The sequence below is a fragment of the Bos taurus genome, chromosome 21 (assembly GCF_002263795.3).
Source record: "Bos taurus isolate L1 Dominette 01449 registration number 42190680 breed Hereford chromosome 21, ARS-UCD2.0, whole genome shotgun sequence".
Lineage (NCBI taxonomy): Eukaryota > Metazoa > Chordata > Mammalia > Artiodactyla > Bovidae > Bos > Bos taurus.
The window spans coordinates 58,967,512-58,986,452 of NC_037348.1; the positions used below are offsets into that span (position 1 = coordinate 58,967,512).

General features: G+C 51.4%; 2 protein-coding genes across 2 annotated transcripts in view; both read right to left on the minus strand.

Moving 5' to 3' along the window:
* Positions 1 to 18,941, minus strand: part of SERPINA6 (serpin family A member 6) — a 104,506-nt gene that overhangs the window by 33,743 nt on the left and 51,822 nt on the right. The gene's annotated exons all lie outside the window — the stretch shown is intronic.
* LOC132343404 (disks large-associated protein 2) overlaps positions 11,146 to 18,941 on the minus strand; it is a 35,705-nt gene continuing 27,909 nt past the window's right edge. The window contains exons 3-4 of the mRNA XM_059879417.1: positions 15,802 to 15,949; positions 11,146 to 11,478 (exon numbers count right to left, since the gene is read on the minus strand). Of these exons, the coding sequence (XP_059735400.1) occupies positions 11,146 to 11,478; positions 15,802 to 15,949 (481 nt within the window). The remainder of the gene's footprint in view (positions 11,479 to 15,801; positions 15,950 to 18,941) is intronic.

Sequence of the window (18,941 nt, forward strand, 5' to 3'; positions counted from 1 at the left end):
GGACTAAATGTTAACTACCAAGTATCAGCTGAGAAAATGTGATCACGGTGATTACCTATTTGCAGATACGCCCAGAGCTTCTAAACCTACTTCAGTTCCGTTTCCTTTTCTTTCACGAAGTATCTCTCTAGTATTTTATAGACATAAGGCACAAAATAAATATTTGTGTACTGGATTCCATTGATTGTGTGACTGACCAAAATGGCAGTGAAGGAATGGCCTGCTAGAAACCAATAAACACCGACTTCCTTTTAGAGAGAGAGATCAAAGCACACACAGACACTTTAATGAACGGGTATGCGGCCTTGCCCTGCATTTGCCACACAGGAATTCAGAGGACCTTCATCTGCCATCCCAGAAACAGCCATGCTCCTCAGCTGGCGAAGCCTTCCTTCTTATTCACACTCATGGCGACATCAGACACAGTCACCTCATCCTTCCTTATCTCTTTCCTCCTTGGCTTTCCAAAAAGTAATAAATGAATGTACATCTGTCTGTGCTCAGTCTCTCAGTCGTGTCCGACTCTTTACGACTCCCAGGACTGTAGCCCGCCAAGCTCCTCTGTCCATGGGATTCTCCAGGCAAGAATCCTGGAGTGGGTTGCCATTTCCTTCTCCAGGGCATCTTTCCGACTCAGGGATCAAACCAAAGTCCCAGTGGATTTATCATAAAGAACATTTATAAATGGGTAAACAGAGGTATAAATGTGCTTTATAATAAATCCACTGGGACTTTCAAAGCTTCCCCATCATTTGTGTTTAAAAAGCACAGCATGACTCTGTGTTTTAATTACTATGTTAGGATGAAGTAAATCCAATGTAATTAAGTAAATTCAATGTAATCAGTTTATGAGGGAATGCTCTACATATATGAATATATGTCCCCAGAGTCTATGGTTTCCTGACTATGGTTCGCTGCCACCTAGCCATCATTTGAAAGGATCAGTGAAAAATACCAACTTCAGAACCCAAGTCTGAAGCCGTAAACCAAGCTCACTGTACACGTGTGTGGCACTCTACTTCTTCTGGCACCTGAAAATGGGTCGAAAGAGTAATCTCAACCTCATTCCATCTCTTACTCCAAATCTGGAAACGTAAAAATGCCCTATCCAAATTCTGTTTTAGCCTAATACCCCTACTGAAAGGAAATGACAACCAGCTAGTGCTAACTGAAAGTCTGAGCTTTGAACAGCTCTGGTGTCTTTGTAAACGCAAAAGGAAGTTGGTGGCGGAGTACTTTTCTCAGTCAAAAAGTATTTTGAGTGTTTGGATATCTTGCACTTAAAGAAAGGCAGTCCCCTCAAAGTCATTTTACATGCCTGAATAATTCTTACCTGTCCAGGGAGTCAACATCAAAACTGGAAGGATCACCCGCGACGATTCTGCAGTTAGTGGGCCACTGAGGACCTCTTTTCAGAAAGTGGCCAGATGTCATCTGAGGAATAATTAACCGGCCTGGGTGGTGGCCATTCTGGGAGAACCTCTGCACTTGACCTACATCTCAGGATAAGACTTGGGGATATTATTCGCATGTTTTTTACACAGTCCTTCCCACTGCAGCAGCTCTGGGCTCCTCTCTGCAGAGATTTTGCTTGGGGAAGGCAGTTTAAGTTGACCCCTCTTGACTTTGGTGATTTAAGGAAAGAAACAAACATGGTTATTTCTTTCACAGCTATGCTGCACGTGATCCACCTGTGTGTCATGTCAAAATCTGATCAAAGCAGTGGGCACCCTGAGTTGGTACAGTCTTCCCTGGTGGCTCAGATGGTAAAGAATCTGCCTGCAGTGCAGGAGACCTGGGTTTGATCCCTGGGTCAGGAAGATGCCCTGGAGAAGGTAATGGCTACCCACTCCAGTATTCTTGCCTGGAGAATCCCACAGACAGAGGAGCCTGGTGGCTGCAGTCAGGGGGTTGCAAAGAGTTGGACATGATTGAGTGACTCACATACACACACAGAGAAAGACATCCAATGAGCAAGGTGTCTAAGAGGACGGCTTAGCCCAGGGGAGCTTAAACACTGAACTTTAAATATTAAGTGAGTGCAAACTGTTCATGTAAATGGATTTAAATATTGTATAAGCTGTAAATTCTCAAGTTAACTGTTCTTACATTCAACAAATATTTACTGAGTCCTGTACAGCCCAGGTGTACACACAGATCAGGAGACTGGGCGAATGCAAACTCAGCGCAGCAAATACAAATGTGCCTGAGCGTAGCCGTGACCTTAACGGGTGTGAGGAAACACACTGACTAAAGATCAGAGATGCCTGGGAACCACGGGTGTTCACCACTGCTTCAGGCAGAACGGGCCAGCCTGCGAGCAGCAGCCTTGCTTAGCAGCGACGGTGGCCTCTGTGATTCCTGGCCGTTGTCCCTGGAGCCTGGTGTGGTAAGACTGGTCACGTAGTGGCAGGAGCCCGTGTGGCCAGCACACCATGAAAGACCCCACCGTGAGCAGACCTCAGCCTGCTGGCCCCTGGTGTTTGCACACACGACTTCAGAAGGCATGTTCTGTGTGGCCAGCAGCAAAGGGACCGAGAAAGCGCCCCTGAGACCCTGGGCCCCCTGGAAGCATATCATCCCCCGTTGCATGGTTGTGTGCTGTGTTCTTCGATGCAAACCGAGCACTCATGGGTGGGAAACTCCAGCCCCTGTTCTAGAAGTGTCTGATGCAGTGTTCAACACCAAGAGGTGCCTGTTCTCATGGTCATGGAGAAAAGAGAGTCAACAGTAAAAACTAAAATAATTTGTTACTAATTATCTATGAGAAAGCCTAACACAGAAAACTGCAAATATCTTGCCCTGGGTCTCCAGGGAAGCCTTGCTCACGAGAGCTGAGAAATCCTACTGCGAGGCCTGCTGCTGGGCTATGACCCATCAGCAGCTCAGTCAAGCAGATGCCCTCCTTCCCAAGACAGAGAACATTTTAAATTTGAAAGCTAAAATGCAGGAGATTAAAAAATTACATCAAAATGCAGTTATCAAAACGTTAGGAAATTTCTGTGACCGGGGTGTCTATTAATGCGGTTAATAATGAGATCTGGCAAGAGGACTGATAACAACTGTTGATTTCAAAGCCTCATGAACATAAAGGGTGTTTTGAAATCCTGGCATGAATTGTAGGGCGGCTATATACTGGGTCCAACACACCAGGGGTTGGAGGCCCTGTTAAAGTGAGCCTGTTCTGTGGCTGCATTTGTAACGGGGGGACATTTTACATTAAAGTTAGACCAGATCACCTTACATGCCTCCTGAGAGACCTTATGCAGGTCAAGAAGCAACAGTTAGAACTAGACATGGAACAACAGATAGGTTCAAAATTGGGAAAGAAGTACGTCAAGGCTGTATATTGTCATCCTGCTTATTTAACTTATATGCAGAGTACATCATGTGAAATGCCAGACTGGATGAAGCACAAGCTGGAATCAAGACTGCAGGGAGAAATATCAAAAGTCTCAGATATGCAGATGATACCACTCTTGTAGCAGAAAGCAAAGAGGAACTAAAGAGCCTCTTGATGAAGGTAAAAGAGGAAAGTGAAAAAAGTGGCTTAAAACTCAACATGCAAAAAACTAAGATCATGGCATCTAGTCCCATCACTTGATGGCAAATAGATAGGGAAACAATGGAAACTGTGACATTTTATTTTCTTGGGCTCCAAAATCACTGCAGATGATGACTGCAGCCACGAAATTAAAAGATGTTGCTCCTTAGAAGAAAAGCTATGACACACCTAGACAGCATATTAAAAAGCAGAGACATTACTTTGCCGACAAAGGTCTGTCTAGACAAAGCTGTAGCTTTTCCAGTAGTCACGTATAGATGCGAGAGTTGGACCATAAAGCAGGATGAGCGCCAAAGAACTGATGCTTTTGAACTATGGTGTTGAAGAAAACACCTGAGAATCCCTTGGACTGCAAGGAGATCAAACCAGTCCATCCTAAAGGAAATCAACCCTGAATATTCATTGGAAGGACTGATTGAAGCTGAAGCTCTAATACTTTGGCCACCTGATGTGAAGAACTGACTCATTAGAAAAGACTCTGATGCTGGGAAAGACTGAAGGCAGGAGGAGAAGGGGACGACAGAGGATGAGATGGTTGGATGGCATCACCGACTCAATGGACATGAGCTTGAGCAAGCTCCGGGAGCTGGTGAAGGACAGGGAGGCCTGGCATGCTGCAGTCCATCAGGTCACAAAGAGCTGGATATGACTCAGCAATGGAACAACAAAGATGTTAGAAAAATTAAGGATCCACTTTTTATCCCCCCTCACCTCCTGAACGTATTAGGGGTCCCCCAGGAGCCCATGGATCCCAGCTGGGGGCCTCAGCTGCAGAGCCCATGGCCCCTGTGGGAGTCTCTCTCCAGTTTCCTCAGCATGCTTCCTGCAGGGCTCAGCTGCAGACCTGCCAGGTGAGCAGCGGGCACCTTCTCCCTGAACGACCTGCCCCTGACCGGGCAGTCGGGACAGGCTCCGGGCCCAGCGGCTCCATGCCTGCTGTGTCCCGGAGGGCCCCTCGGCCTCTGGCCCCTGCTTCCATGGGGCTTCCCCGGCTTCCTGCCCTCAGTGCTCCTCCTGCACCTGGACTCACCTGTCCCTCAGTGCTCCTCCTGGACTCACCTGTCCTGCAGCTCCTGCACACCGACTGCCCTGGCCGACCCAGACCCGGCTGCAGGGGCGCCCTCGGGACCCGCCTGAGCCGCCGGGTGGCTTCTGTCCTGCTCTGATGTCCCCGGTCCCCAGGGGAGGTCAGAACTGCCACGTGGTGGTCAGGAACCACCAGCCTGCAGAAGCAAATGGTGTTTCTATACTTTTAGATCTACCTGACTGACCATTTTACAAGCATAGCTTCTCAACATCTGTGAAAATGCCTCCCATCTTAATGACCACTCCGGCCCCTAACCCCAGCCACGGGACAGAAGATTCCAGTCTGTCTCCTTAAGGTCAAGCTGCTGGCCAGAGTGCAGGGCTGCTGATCAAAGTTCCTGTGTAAATGATACGACCATTTAAAATGTAGAACCTGAAGAAATAATCTTTGTAGATACTGAATTAGTCACGTCTGTGCAGAGGAACAGACCAGAAGAGGTGTTCACACATGGAGAGAGAGGTTTACGAGAGGAACTGGCTCGAGTGACCGTGGAGCCTGTCAAGACCCAAGCTGTGTGGGGCCCTCCAGGTGGGGCCCACCTGGAGGCTGAGCAGAGCCGACGGTCAGTTCCCATCCAAGGGCCAGCAGGCCCAAGACCTGGGAGAAGCTGGTCTCTCAGGTCAAGTTCAAAGGGAGAACAGTCAGGCTGGAAGAATTCTCTCCTACTCATGGAGGGTTAGCTTTTTGTTCTGTTCAGGCCTTCAACTGATTGGGCACAGCTCACCCACATTAGAGAGGGCAATCAGCTTCACTCAGATGCGAGAATGTTCAGTTTAGTTCAGTCGCTCAGTCATGTCTGACTCTTTGCGACCCCATGAATCACAGCACGCCAGGCCTCCCTGTCCATCATCAACATCCGGAGTTCACCCAAACTCATGTCCATCGAGTCAGTGATGCTATCCAGCCATCTCATCCTCAGTTGTCCACTTCTCCTCCTGCCCCTAATCCCTCCCAGCAACAGTGTCTTTTCCAATGAGTCAACTCTGCCTGAGGTAGCTAAAGTACTGGTGTTTCAGCTTTAGCATCAGTCCTTCCAATGAACACCCAGGACTGATCTCCTTTAGGATGGACTGGTTGGATCTCCTTGCAGTCCAAGGGACTCTCAAGAGTTTTCTCCAACACCACAGTTCAAAAGCATCAATTCTTCGGCGTTCAGCTTTCTTTACAGTCCAACTCTCACAGCCATACATGACCACTGGAAAAACCATAGCCTTGACTAGACAGACCTTTGTTGGCAAAGTAATGTCTCTACTTTTCAATATGCTATCTAGGTTGGTCATACTTTTCTTCCAAGGAGTAAGCGTCTTTTAATTTCATGATTGCAGTCACCATCTGCAGTGATTCTGGAGCCCAAAAAATAAAGTCTGACACTGTTTCCCCATCTATTTCCCATGAAGTGATGGGAATGTTAACGTGTCAAAAAACACCCTCACAGCAACACCCAGAATAATGCTTGACTAAACACCTAGGCCCAGGCAGGCTGACACAAACTTAACTATCACCGGTATCACATGTCCAGTTTTCCAACATTTCTTGGACTAGCAGTGCCTTAGTCCTCACCCACTGCTGCTGCTGCTAAGTCACTTCAGTCGTGTCAGACTCTGTGGCGACCCCAGAGACGGCAGCCCACCAGGCTCCCCCGTCCCTGGGGATTCTCCAGGCCAAGAACACTGGAGTGGGTTGCCATTTCCTTCTCCAATGCATGAAAGTGAAAAGCGAAAGTGAAGTCGCTCAGTCGTGTCTGACCCTCAGCGACCCCATGGACTGCAGCCTTCCAGGCTCCTCCGTCCATGGGATTTTCCAGGCAAGAGCACTGGAGTGGGGTGCCATCGCCTTCTCCAGTCCTCAACCACTAGTCCAAAGCAAAAGTAACCAGCCACCAGGAAACTGGGCAGGAGAGACAGATGGGTAAGATGAGCAGGTTGCAGGAAGCCTCCTTCTCTTCCCCTCTGAATGATGTTTCAAAGGATAACTTTTATTAAAGGCTAATTCTCCAGAAAATAGAAATACCTAAGAGGAAACCACTAGGTATGAGTCCAAACACATCATTTTAAGTTGTCCAAGTGTTTCTTGGAAAGAAGAAGCAAAGAGGAAAAACCCGAAATTCTGAAAGTAACAAGTACATTATAATTTTTAGTGCATTTTGAAGACAGCATGTGTAAAATGATTAAGTACAGATAATCAACAAACTCAGTATATATACAGTACTGTGTGGCCACGTTCCTCTGACTTCCAGTGTTGGCTCATCCTCTACCTCCTTGCAAGGAAAGAAGACTCCTGACAGCCAGTGATCTGACAGAAGAGCACAGCACAGTACCTCTTTCTTCCCGAGAGTAAACTTATTTTCTTTTAAAAGTTCTCAGAATACTTTATAATTTTGTAAATTTAAATAACTGGTTTTAATTTAATGTTTTTTAACTAACACATTATAAGAAACAAAAGCCATAGTATCAATGCTTTCTAAACATAAATTATGAAATGATGTAAGTATATACTGAGAGTAAATACGATCCACTATCATAGGCTGCAGGGCTTTGCAGGTGGCACTACTGGTAAATAAGAGCCAGCCTGCCCAATGCAGGAGACTTAAGGGTGGCGGGTTCAATCCCCGGGTCAGAAAGATCCCCTGGAGGAGGGCATGGAAACTCACTCTAGTATTCATGCCCAGAGAATTGCATGGACAGAGAAGCCTGGTGGGCTACAGTACATGGGGTCTCAAAGAGTCCATTAGATACGACTGAAGCAACTTAGCACATATACATGCACAGTAGGCTACATGTTGTGGCATCTAATATGTCTATATATTTAAAAGGGGAGTACATTTTAGAAATAAATGAAAATTAGGATTTCTCTGTTTTAATAAGTGTGTACTTTAGCTGGAACTCATCTGATCGGGGGTGGGAGGGAAGGCATTTGTGTTGGCTCCTACACTAGTTAGATGAAGAGCAAATCAGTGAAGGCTTCCTGGAAAAAGTGATCCCTGAGTTGATAACAAAAGCATAGCTCAGAATTAGGCAAAAAAATATCTGAAAAGCAAATTCTGGGATCAGCAACAGCACGTGAAGTGAGAGACTGCGAGGAGGGGTGATGCAGCAGTGGGGCAGGAGGCAGGGGGTGCGACGAGAAGGGCACGGAGGGCCGTCAGTGTGCTCAGCACGTGAGCAGGCCGGGGGCGCAGCCACGAGGTGACACGGCGGGGGCGGGCTGCCGGGGGCCGAGCGGTCAGCCCCACAGCACTTGCACCCTGGGATCTAGCAGAGTGGCGCATTCTTCCACCTATTTACACATGCATGAATTCATTTATTTAATCATTGATTATTTAGGGTTTACGACGCTAAGTGCTAAGTCTGACTGGCTCACGTATCCACAGTTCTTAAACAATTCTTTCCTGCAGTGACTGACCATGCCCACCATCATGATGGCCTGACGGGATTACCAGGGTCCTGGCTGGCGGAAGGCCAGAGGGCAGGAGTCAGGGGAGGTGCTGTGGGGAGTGGGCCGAAGTCATGCGGCCAGAGCCCAGGAAGATGCCAAACTCCACACGCAGGAGGCATCTTGGAAACGAGATCACAGGAACGCTTGAGAGGCAAGTTACTGCAGAAATACAAGCCACCAGATAGAAAAAGGTTTACAGCTGTTTCCTCCATCATGCCTGGTATGGATTTTCCCTCCGTGGTAATACCTCCTGGAATCAGTGCTGACGTACGCTGAGAAAACTTCTGACCCAGAGAAAAATCATTATCATCTAATTTTACACTGTTTTCCTCCACGATATCAATAACCTTCCCTCCCTAGAAGAATCAGGTGAAATGCATATTTAGACAAGTAAATCTATCTGATAAATCACTTCACAGATGAGAAAGAAGCCATGTGTGAAATGAAAGTAGATGTTTTCAAAACCACTTCATTTAGTGAGAGGACTCTAATCAATACGTGGGGTGTTTGGTGATGAGGGAAGCAGTGGGTTGGAGAGTCGTGCCGGCCATGGGTCCCAGCGCCCAGTGGTGGAGTCTGGTCCTGTTTCAGGTCCCTGGAGATCATATGACAAGTCTCTGTTTCAGCTGCATCGTCACCCATCTTGAAGGGTGGAGGGAAATCACAGGTGAACTCAAGCCCCAGACGAGAGAAACGCTCAGTGGCAGCATCAGCCTGTGAGCGCTGAGAACGGAGCGCCTGATACACGTTCCGAAACTGCTAATGGCCCTTTCGTGCACACGCTTGGAGTTTAATTACTGCTAGATGAACATCAACATTACACATTTGCGTTTATACAGGTGACGCAACCAATGGACACCGACTTTTATGTTTCAGGCTTAAAAAGACATTTAAGTACATCTTATTGTTCAAAATAATCACTGGGAATGTTTTTGAATAACTTTTTGGGGAATTATTTTCAAAAGCTAATTTTAGGAGTATAAAAGAAAATGCACTTGTCAAAATAATCTCTCTCTCTCTACACACACACACACATCAACGAAGCATAGTTATTAAATGTATGATCTTCCAAATAGTATTTCAACATAAAATCATGGAAACCCCGTTTTTGCCTCACCTCCAGACAGGGGCGTCTCATTTCTTTGGTATGTTTCACAATCCTATTAAGTATTCTGTTGCTGTAGGTCATCACTATTCTATTTAGGAGAGAAAAATTTACAAATATTCAATTTCTAACGCTTAGAGTAAAAGAGGGGAAGGGAGGAATTAAGGATCCGTCTGCACCTTTAAAAAAGGTAGCTTATAATTCTATAAATCAATTATTTCAAGGCAACTTGCTATTTTTCCTGATGTTATCCATCTCATCTCTTATTCCCCAGACCACTCCCTAACTTTGGAAGGCATGCCTGCCTCTGCTTCCCCCACTGTTTTCTGGAAGAATTCTGACTCTATAACTAGGCCAATGTTCAGGAGAAATTTTGAAGAGAAGCGTTTTTTTTTCTTTTGTTAATACATTTGGTAGATACATGTTGGAATACCAAGATGTATTGGTAATACTTGGTAAAATGATATGTACATAAATCAGAATTTTAGTTTGAGTTCTGCACTAGTTCTTATGTCTGTGAAATCTGTTTTATATTTATTCCTCTGGAGTGACAGCTCTATAAACAAGAAAGTCATTTTCCACCAGGTGATGATCGTTTCAGAGCATTTCTGAAGACCAAGAGTGTGCTTAATTGTTTGCTTGTAGGAGACACTCAACGAATATTGGTGAACCTATCAGTAATTATCTCTTTACAGCATATTTTAAAATCTGCAACGATAGTAAGGTAAGTAAAATAAGTAAGTAAGATAGAAACTTCCTTAAGTTTCTAATTAGTTCACTTTCCACACTTTTCCCCACAAGGGCAGAGTGTGAGGGGTGGTCCCTGACGTCACAGACACGGGGTGCTTCCGGGGGAAGCTGGGGCTGGGCCCCACGGGCCCCCAACGTCCTCAGCATCTGCAGCCCTGTATGGAGTGGGCCCTGGTTCCTGCAGGGCACGGCTCCCAGAATGGCGCCCACCCTGACCCCTGGGCTCGGGAGCATGGGGGCATCACGGCCTCTGCTCGGGGCCACAGGCAACTGGAAAAGGACCAGAGGCCCCACGGCACTCCGAGCTCCCTAACCCTCGGGCGGACCCGGTCACGTGCTCAGAGCTTCTGCCTGAGTTGGACACCGAGGAGCAGCAGACTGCGAGGATGACCCGCCCGCGATCCCAGAGGCGGCGGCGCAGGTCTGACTCTGGTGAGCCCTCTCCCACCTGCAGGCTCCACGAGTGACAGGGAAGGTTCCAGGCAGCCGCAGGATCCCCCGACACCTAGCTCCGGTCATCGCCCCACGTCCTGCCAGCTGTCCTGGCTTCAAACACGCGCAGCTCTGTCGTGGGCGGGTGGCGGGTGACACGGTCCGCCCCCGCCCTGGCTCCCAGGAGCCGTCAATAACTGGGGCCACTTCTCTCCAGTCCTCCTCAGGATCATCCCCGCCCCAGCCCCGAGGCGTCCAAACCCCACGCTCTTCCCATCACGGCGCTCGGCGACTCTGATCCCTGGCTGCTTCGTGGGCTTCTCCGGGCCGTGTTTACTCACGGTGCTGCATAAACGAGCACAGTGCACAGAAACATTAGACAGTGATGCTTAGCTTAGGTGATAAATTATCAAAATTTATCTTGGCTTTCCCCAAGAACTGAAGGAGGACTGTGACCTTCAGTTCCACGAACGGTCTGCTCTGCAGCCAGGCATCGTGTTGACAGATCTGCCCACTGCAGACTTGGGGCTGGGCCTGCGGTGAGGGACCCCACGTCACTGCACATCAGCTGAGCTTTTACTGCTGTCTATTCAACTTCGGTATCTAAAACAATCACCTCCCAAACATCAATGTTTTTCATATACAAAACTTTACAAAAACTCTACTTGACTGTTATAAGGACCTTGACAATCGATAGATTTCATCCTAAGAAAAAGAAAAGTAATCCAGGGAAAGAAAACATTTCAAAACATCACTGCAAACAGCACTGTGTCACCAATGTAAGCTGGAAAATTTCCAGATGTTTGGAAAGAACTCACCCCAGTCCGTGAGGATGGAGGTGCCCCACACCTGTCCGTTTGGGGGATGGGTCAGAGGGCGTCCCTTACCTGTGGGCCGGATGGTGGAGGCGGCATCAGCGGGGATGGTCAGGGGCACGCACTCATCGTCCTGGGAGTAGCCCGCTTGAATGGCACGCAGGTAGCTGTGGCTGCGTGTCCGGAAGCATCCCGGGAGGTCCAGCGCGTCCATGGCCTGAGACTCCACTTCGCTGAAGACCGACTCACACACCGACTCGAACTGCCCGTTGACCTCGGCCTCGCTCATCTGGAAGAACGACAGCGCAGCTGACGGCTCGGCTCGGCCAGGCGCCACAGCCATGCGCCAGCGGAGAAGCGCTCAGAGCTCACCCGCAGGCACTCACCGCCTGCCATGCACAGGCTTAATTAATTTGAAGTCGGCACACTGGGAGCCATTAAGCTCGGGGAACGCTGAGAAAAAACCCACCAATTCCCACTGTGCCCTGGAAAGTCTAGAGACCCCGAGGCAGGCTTTAAAGTGCGACTGGCAGTTACCATTGAGGTCAAGAGGAACAGCGAGGTTTAAAGGTTAGCACACTGTGCAAAGTATTCGTCATCCTTCTTTTTCCGTTTTCATGGCCCAGGCTGTTTCCAGCTCAGACAAGCCAGGTATGGACGCTGTGCTCACAAAGACCCATGGGCGCGGCTGTCTCTGCTTCCGCTCAGCCCAGTGCCCTGGGCTGAGGACACGGACGCCTGCTCGGCCACGAGCTTGCCCCTGCGTCCCTGGAGGCAGCCCCAGCCCGTGTCCTGCAGGTGCCTCGGTCTCTCACAATGCAGGTGCGCCGCCCACACTTCCGTTGGGTTCCCTCCCCTCCTTTCAGCGTGGGCTGGTAGTGTCCGCCCTGAGTTTTGGCGGTTCAGCAGGTAAAGTTGTTATTCTCAAGCCTGACATTTCATTTCTGAGTAGAGAGTCGCCCTGGGACCCTATGTCATGAAATGTGACTGGGCCCTTGGAGAGCGCGGGTCCTGAGGGGCCGCGCTCCAGGGGCCAGACTGCGGGTGAGCGGAGGGCCTCCGTGTGCTGTCCTCGCGGAATGCGGTTTCCTGAGGTTTCTGGGGCCTTCCCAGGAGCCATGTCTAGGAGTTTATACAGAAACTCGGTAGTGGGACACAGAGCAGGCTGAAGAGCCTGGGGCGGGGGTGGGGGGGAGTGGGGATTGTAGGAACGAGGATTTCCGGGCCTGGGCCCATGAGCTGCAGCTGCTCCCAGGCCTGGTTCGTGGGGACCTGGACAGGTGGCTCCTCCCCAAACCCCGCCTCCCAGGGCACCTCGTGTTAACACGGAAGCCGGTCAGGAGATGCCCGTGGAGATGCTTTACGTGGAGGGGCCAGAGTTCTGCATGGAACTGGGGCTCAGGCAGAGGCCAAGACAATTCTCCTGGGTGACCTGCTGGGTCCCTGCTTAGGGCTCATGAAGGGGCCCGGAAACCTAGGCTGGTCTCCCCACCACCCCCCATGCAGGGGGCCTCTGCCCTAGGAACCCTGCCTGCCCCCTGCGCCCCAGCCACGCCTGCGGGCAGTGTACTCACAGAGGCCATGACTGGGTACAGTCTCAGCCCAGCGCCCAGCTGAGTCACTCACTCCACCCCTGGAACGTGACCCACAACTTGCTGAACACTCCTGCTACGTTGACAGGTAAATTTTAAAAAGTATTGTTCTAAATACCAGATCAATCCTTTTCCTCTAACTGTTCACAGAGGTAAAAGCAGGTAGGAATTGGATTTGCCCTTCATCAGAGAAGACAGCTTCTTGCCCACTCTAATCACAGACCTGGGCCTGGGTCCCCCCTGCACTTACCTGAGATGCTTCCCTGGCTCCCTGCTTCTATTAACACTTGGAGATATTCAACAAGCGCTCCCTTCACTGGACAAATCCCAGTGAGCATGGCCCGGGAGGAAGGTGCTGAGGGGGTCTTAAAGGTAGGACTGCTGACCCAGAGCCCAGAGTGAGGGGACACCGAGTTTGTTCAGGCAGAAATGACCAGAGAAAGACCCCCGGGCGATTGCACCACGTGAGAGGTTTCAGGGTGTCTGATGCTGGAAAGTGGCAGACGAGTTCGGGCAAAGACAGATGCCGACACCCCAGCACAGTCACCTTGGTGCCCATGGAGGGAAATGCATCCCAAACACTCTCACTCTGGCTCGAAGTATGCTGTTTCCTGGAGTACAGACTCCTTCCGACCCAGGTTTTCCCTCATGTGGAACTGTATCAGAAAGTCTCAGACTGTTTCATGTCATTTACGTCACAGGACCCAGGTCAGACAACCTAAAGAGGCCAGAAAACCGTGTGGGGTCGCCCGCGCCCGCCAGTTCCGACACGGGGTCTTGGTAGGTTCCCCCTTGCTGCAAACCCACAGGCCCAGGGCCTTTCTCCTTCTGGAAGAGGTGCCATCACCCTCACGGGTACCTTCTGACACTCAGGGATGGGCGTTCAGTGAGGACCGCTCAGCCAGTGCTTTCAGCCACAAAGCTGACCAGCGAGGCCCTTCAAATGAGGGGGACTTTTCCCCGAAACAAATAAGCAGTTGAGAAGGACCTCAGCTGGTCTAGGCTGGAACTAAAATGGCCTTTTCTCTGACTAGCTCGAGGGAGATTTGGAAAAGTGGGCATTTTACTCTGCGACTCAAACCGCAGTTCAGCCTGACACGGGGTGTCTCGGGAGGTTGCAAAGTCAGAGCGGCACATAATCAGTGTGGGCTGAAGTGCTGGCTTCTCTAGTCAACTGCAAGAGCAGGAAAGCACTTAAACTGCTTCTGGAGGACGTGGGCTTCGAGATACCAGAGAAGAGAAAATCAGAAGATGGTGAGGAACGTGGCTCCTAGTGGCAGAGAGCCTGATACACGCTGAGGGCGGGTTTCCCAGGTCAGGATGGTGGCGCTTGCAGAGTGAGGTGGTGGCTGTGGGCGGGGGGTGGGACCCTGGACGCAGCTGCTGGCGCTGGAAAGCGGGGCAGCCGCTGCGGGAACTGGCACGGAGCTTCCTCGGGAGACCACAGCTGCACCCGCAGGAACAGGGCGTGCAGCGTGAGAACCGGAAGCGGAGACACCGACAGACGCTTGCACACCGTGTCCACACAGTGTCGCTCACAGCAGCCAAGGCGGAAGCAACACAGTGTCTGCTGACAGACGGTGGGCACAGTGCGGGCCATCCACACGGCGTGCTGCTCAGCCTTACAGAGGAGAAGCACGTTCTGACACAGGCACCCAACGGAGGAAAGCGAAGCAGGGCAGACACGGAGGGCAAGCGCTGTGAGAGTCACTCCTGTGAGGTCCCGGGGAGGAGACAGAGAGGGGATGGGGGGCGGGGGCCAGTGCTGCGTGGGCACAGCTTCAGTTTAGGAAGATGAGAGCGTTCTGGAGATGACGGTGGGGGTGGCTGCCCAACAATGCGACGTGCCAAACGCCACGGGATGTACACTGCAAGACGGTTAAGATGGTACATGTTGTGGATTTTAGGTATATTTTACCACAGTGAAAAGAGAAAGGATGCATGACAGAAAGAAGCTACACTCAGACTGACACTGCTTTGTGAAGACAACGAGAAGGCAGGAGGAGCGGGTGGCAGGCTCGGCCGTGGGGGAAGGCGGACGCTGCTCCTGCGGGGGCAGTGGGGTGCCCCCTGCCCTGCGGTCTCCTGACGACCCCCCCACCCCTGCGCGCCCAGCAAAGCGCCTGGGTTCCCGGGCAAACTGAGCAGCTGTCAGGGCGATCTGGACGGTGCATGGATGAAGCACACAGAGACTCGCAGGAACCAGGATGTGGCCACAGGGGCCTCAGCAAGGCAGCCACCGCAGGAAGGCGAGCAGAGACCAGATGGGAGCCCCTCCTGCCCTCAGCCTCTGGGCTGGCTCACCCTCCCGCCTAGGGAAAGCTGAGCCACTGCGCCCAGAGCCCACCTGTCCAGACAGCTGTCCCACTGTGGCTCCCTCACGCCCAGCGGCGCTGGGTCCAGAAACATCGGCAGCCAGGCTGGGTGTGAGCACAGTGGTGGCGAGGGTGTGAGGGGCGGGGAGAGGTTCCCAAGCGCCCCTCTGTGGGTCCCCTCCTGCGGGGCCCCCTCCCTCAGGCGGCAGAGCCAGGGGTGGTCTGGATCACCTGTGTCCTCAGAGAACAACACAGGGCATGACCTGATGGCTCGCCTGCAGCTGCGGGGACAGTCTGTCCATGGAAACACCAGCGACCTCAGGGGGTTGGTGCTATGGGGCCCTGTGTGTCCCGCTGGGTGGGGCTCAGACCCTCCACATGGGGGGCCTGGCCCAGGGAAGGAGGCTGCTCCGTGTGGGGGGCGCGGCAGGGGAACGTGGTGGACGCTCCCGTCAGCCCTGCTCAGAGGGGCTGGGAGTGAGAACGACTGGTCACAAAGGCCCCGTCACGCCCACGGAGCTCCCTAGTGCAATGATGGCACAGGAGCACTCCTGGCTGAGACTCTGCAGCAGGGGGCTGACCAGGAGGGGAGGGACCCTACCTGGTTCAGGCCTGAGTCTACAGCAGGGGCTGACCAGGAGGAGAGGGGCCCCACCTGGCTCAGGCCTGAGTCTGCAGCAGGGGGCTGACCGGGAGGGGCCCCACCTGGCTCACGCAGCTGGCCTGGCTGAGGGTGCTGACGGCACGCATGTAGCTCTGGTTCCGGGAGCGGAACTTCGGGGAGTTGTAGTTGGCAGAGGGGTCCAGCCCGTGGCTGGCAGGCCCGTCGCTGGCAGCTTGCAGGTAGCTCTGGCTACAGGAGAGAAAGAGAGAAGACAGAGGCCTCGTGAGCATCGCTGCAGGGACCATGTGTGGCAGTGCCCGGGGCTGCTATCAAACCCTATCGCGAGGTGGGCATCTAGGGCTCGTGGTAACATTCCTGACAGATGAGCTCATGGACGTGGGTTCATCAGCACCAATGGGGCAGACTACTTACAGACTTGCTTCAAAACCTGACTTTTTATCATCAGGTAGTGAAATCTGGATCATTCCACGAAGAGGGAAACCTAACCCTGAAAGCTTGGATAACTCACACAGCCTCAGAGCAAACTGGGCTCAGAAGTCCACGAGAGTCTCATAAAGGTCAGGGTAGCTTTTGGCAACTTTACACACTCAGAAAAATAGAAGAAGAAAAAAATCAAAGGTTTGCCAGCCATTTTAACTTATGTGAAGTTGTCCAGATTATGCAATAGAAGCAGAGAGCAGACTGAAAACTCAAATCCATATTATCATCATAATGGTCATTTCCTTCCAAACAGCCTTAAAAATCAATTTCCTCTAGTCCGTCCCCCTCCTTGTTTTTTGCATAATCTTGAAAGCATAGGGCAAACCCTGAGGATGTCTGGCAGAGAGAGGGTTCAGCTGGGTTGACGTTTCTGGCTAAATCGAGCTCCTTTCAGGTTTGGTGAGTCTTTCCACAATCAAGACACACTGTATTTTATTTGACCCCCAAGCTGGAAAAATGTGAACAACAATAATGGATTTATTCTTCTTTCCTACTGTGGATCACAATGAGACAGTTAACTAGGATAATTGCACAGGCCTGTGTATAAAAATTAGGTTGCTAATTCTGACTCCATGTCTTGACCACAGTATGTTCCCTGATTTTTAAAGTAAGCCCTTGATGTAAATTGATTTCACGGTGATTTACTTCTTTGGAAATAGGGCAGCAGAGGGAAAACTGGCTTGATGTTAAGTTCAGATTAAGGAAGCTCATTTATTTTAAGGTCATTATTTCAGGTAAAGTTAATAGCATGTATTTTTAGATACTAATAGAATACAATTTACAAATTATTATAATGATAACTTTGTTTTAAGACTAGGTATATAACATTCCAGCTCTTACATCCCTTCTTTCCACTTAAAACAGACCAAAAGAGAAGAGAAGAGAAAAGGAAAGGAAACGGGAGAGAAATGGGCCTGGGGCTGCCCTGACCTTGGCTCGTAAAGAGTCCAGGTTTCTGCCGGACTCCTTGTCACCCACGCTGCTCGGGCCCGGGTCTGGACGGGGGTCTGCACACTCCAGTTTCTACCAGTTAGCACTTTTATCTTACTTCCAATTGAAGAGCTTTCCCTTCTGATTAACACCGCTCTTTGCTGATTCAACATTCTCACATTTAAGTTCTCAGCATCTGTAAAAGCAGGGCTCTGTGTTCTTTATCTCTGTATCCAGATTTCCAGCCCAGAGCCTGGCACTGTGAGTGGGGTGACTCAGAACTATGGCTGAGTGGCATCCACACAGGACTCTGTATTTGTGATTCTACGTTCAGATGTGTCTTCTAACTCACGACCACCTCTTTATTCCAGCCCTGGGCAGCCACTGAGAGACGAGCTGCCACTACAGAAAGCTAACCTCAGGTTTTCTTTCACACACAGACTCCAGACATCGAACATCCATGATGTACTGTTATGCTGGCCCCTGGAAGCACCCTGTACCAGCCCGTCAGTCCTCGCAGGGACCCCACATGCTTGGGCCTCACTGCAAATGGGGAGCCACCTCACCCAGGTGCCCGCAAAGCGAACGCAGAGCTAGACTCCGGGCCCAGGCAGCCTGGCTCCAAAACTGATGCTTTTTGCCCCAAGATCTGGGCAGCTGAGTCAGAGGAGCAGAGGTTGCAAAGGTCTGGTCCCCAACTTCATCCGCACTTGATTATGGTGGCTTAGCATCCTCCAACACACTCGGTAGGCCACGGAGCCCCGCAGGTCACAGACCTGGGGGCTGTTGGGAAAGTGCTTTTTCAGGTTATTTCCATAATTAGACTGAGTGTGTAAATAGGGAAATATTCAGACTAAGCTTTAACTGCAGTCACAGGAGAACGTGTGCTCATGTTCACCCCATCCAGGGCTGGGTGCTCAGACCCTAGAAGTGACACCAGAGGGCCCTCCCCGGGGACCTTCTCTCTGGGGACGGCTGAAACCCCCCCAGCCCTGAGGAGCCTCCCGAGGATGACAGAGAGCCGGCGTCAGGCTCAGAATCGGTTCCCCGTGTGACTGGAAGGCGGGAGGGCCCTGGGCTGGAGACCGAGATGAGGGGCGGCGTTGCGGGCTTTGGGGCTGAGCTGCCCGCCCACCCTGCTTTCCCCCTCGTGCGTCCCAGGCTGCCGGACCTGCTGCTCTGGGTCTGCTCCTCACGGCGTTCCTCCTCTAACCAGCAGCGCTGCGGGGAAAGGCCTGTGTGCCTTCTGGTAAATTCTGCAGACTTTCTCCAGCAGGTGCCCGGAATGCTGCTAGGCGCTGATGCCAGCAACGATGGAGGGATGATGCCAGACAGAAACACGGGGCACCCAGTTACACGTGGAGTTCAGAGGAGCAGCAAGTAACTCTCACTAGCAGCATGTTCCCAATCGTCCCAAACGTGTCCCTGAGGCTAACGGAACGCACCGTCCAGCTGGAAGGCAGACGTCACTGTTTGTCTCTCTTAAATCTGGCACTACTACGACAGACGCACACTTGGGCCTACAGGGTCGGAACGTGGACGGGATCACCGACGGTCCCAGTGCACAGCGGTGGACAGCGGGGCTGTGGGGAGACGTGGGCTGCGGAGAGGCTTCCGGAAAAGACCAGTGGGGACTGTGCAGCCCCCTCTGGAGTCTGGACTTGATGCCACAAGCACAGGAAAGCACTGCCAGCCCTTCACTGCGGAGACGGGTGCTCAGAGGGTGTGCAGGAGTGGGGGGCGCACGCAGAGCCCCTGTCACTGCCCACTGCACTGTGCTCGGTCCACCCTCAGGAGGCCTGGGCGGGGG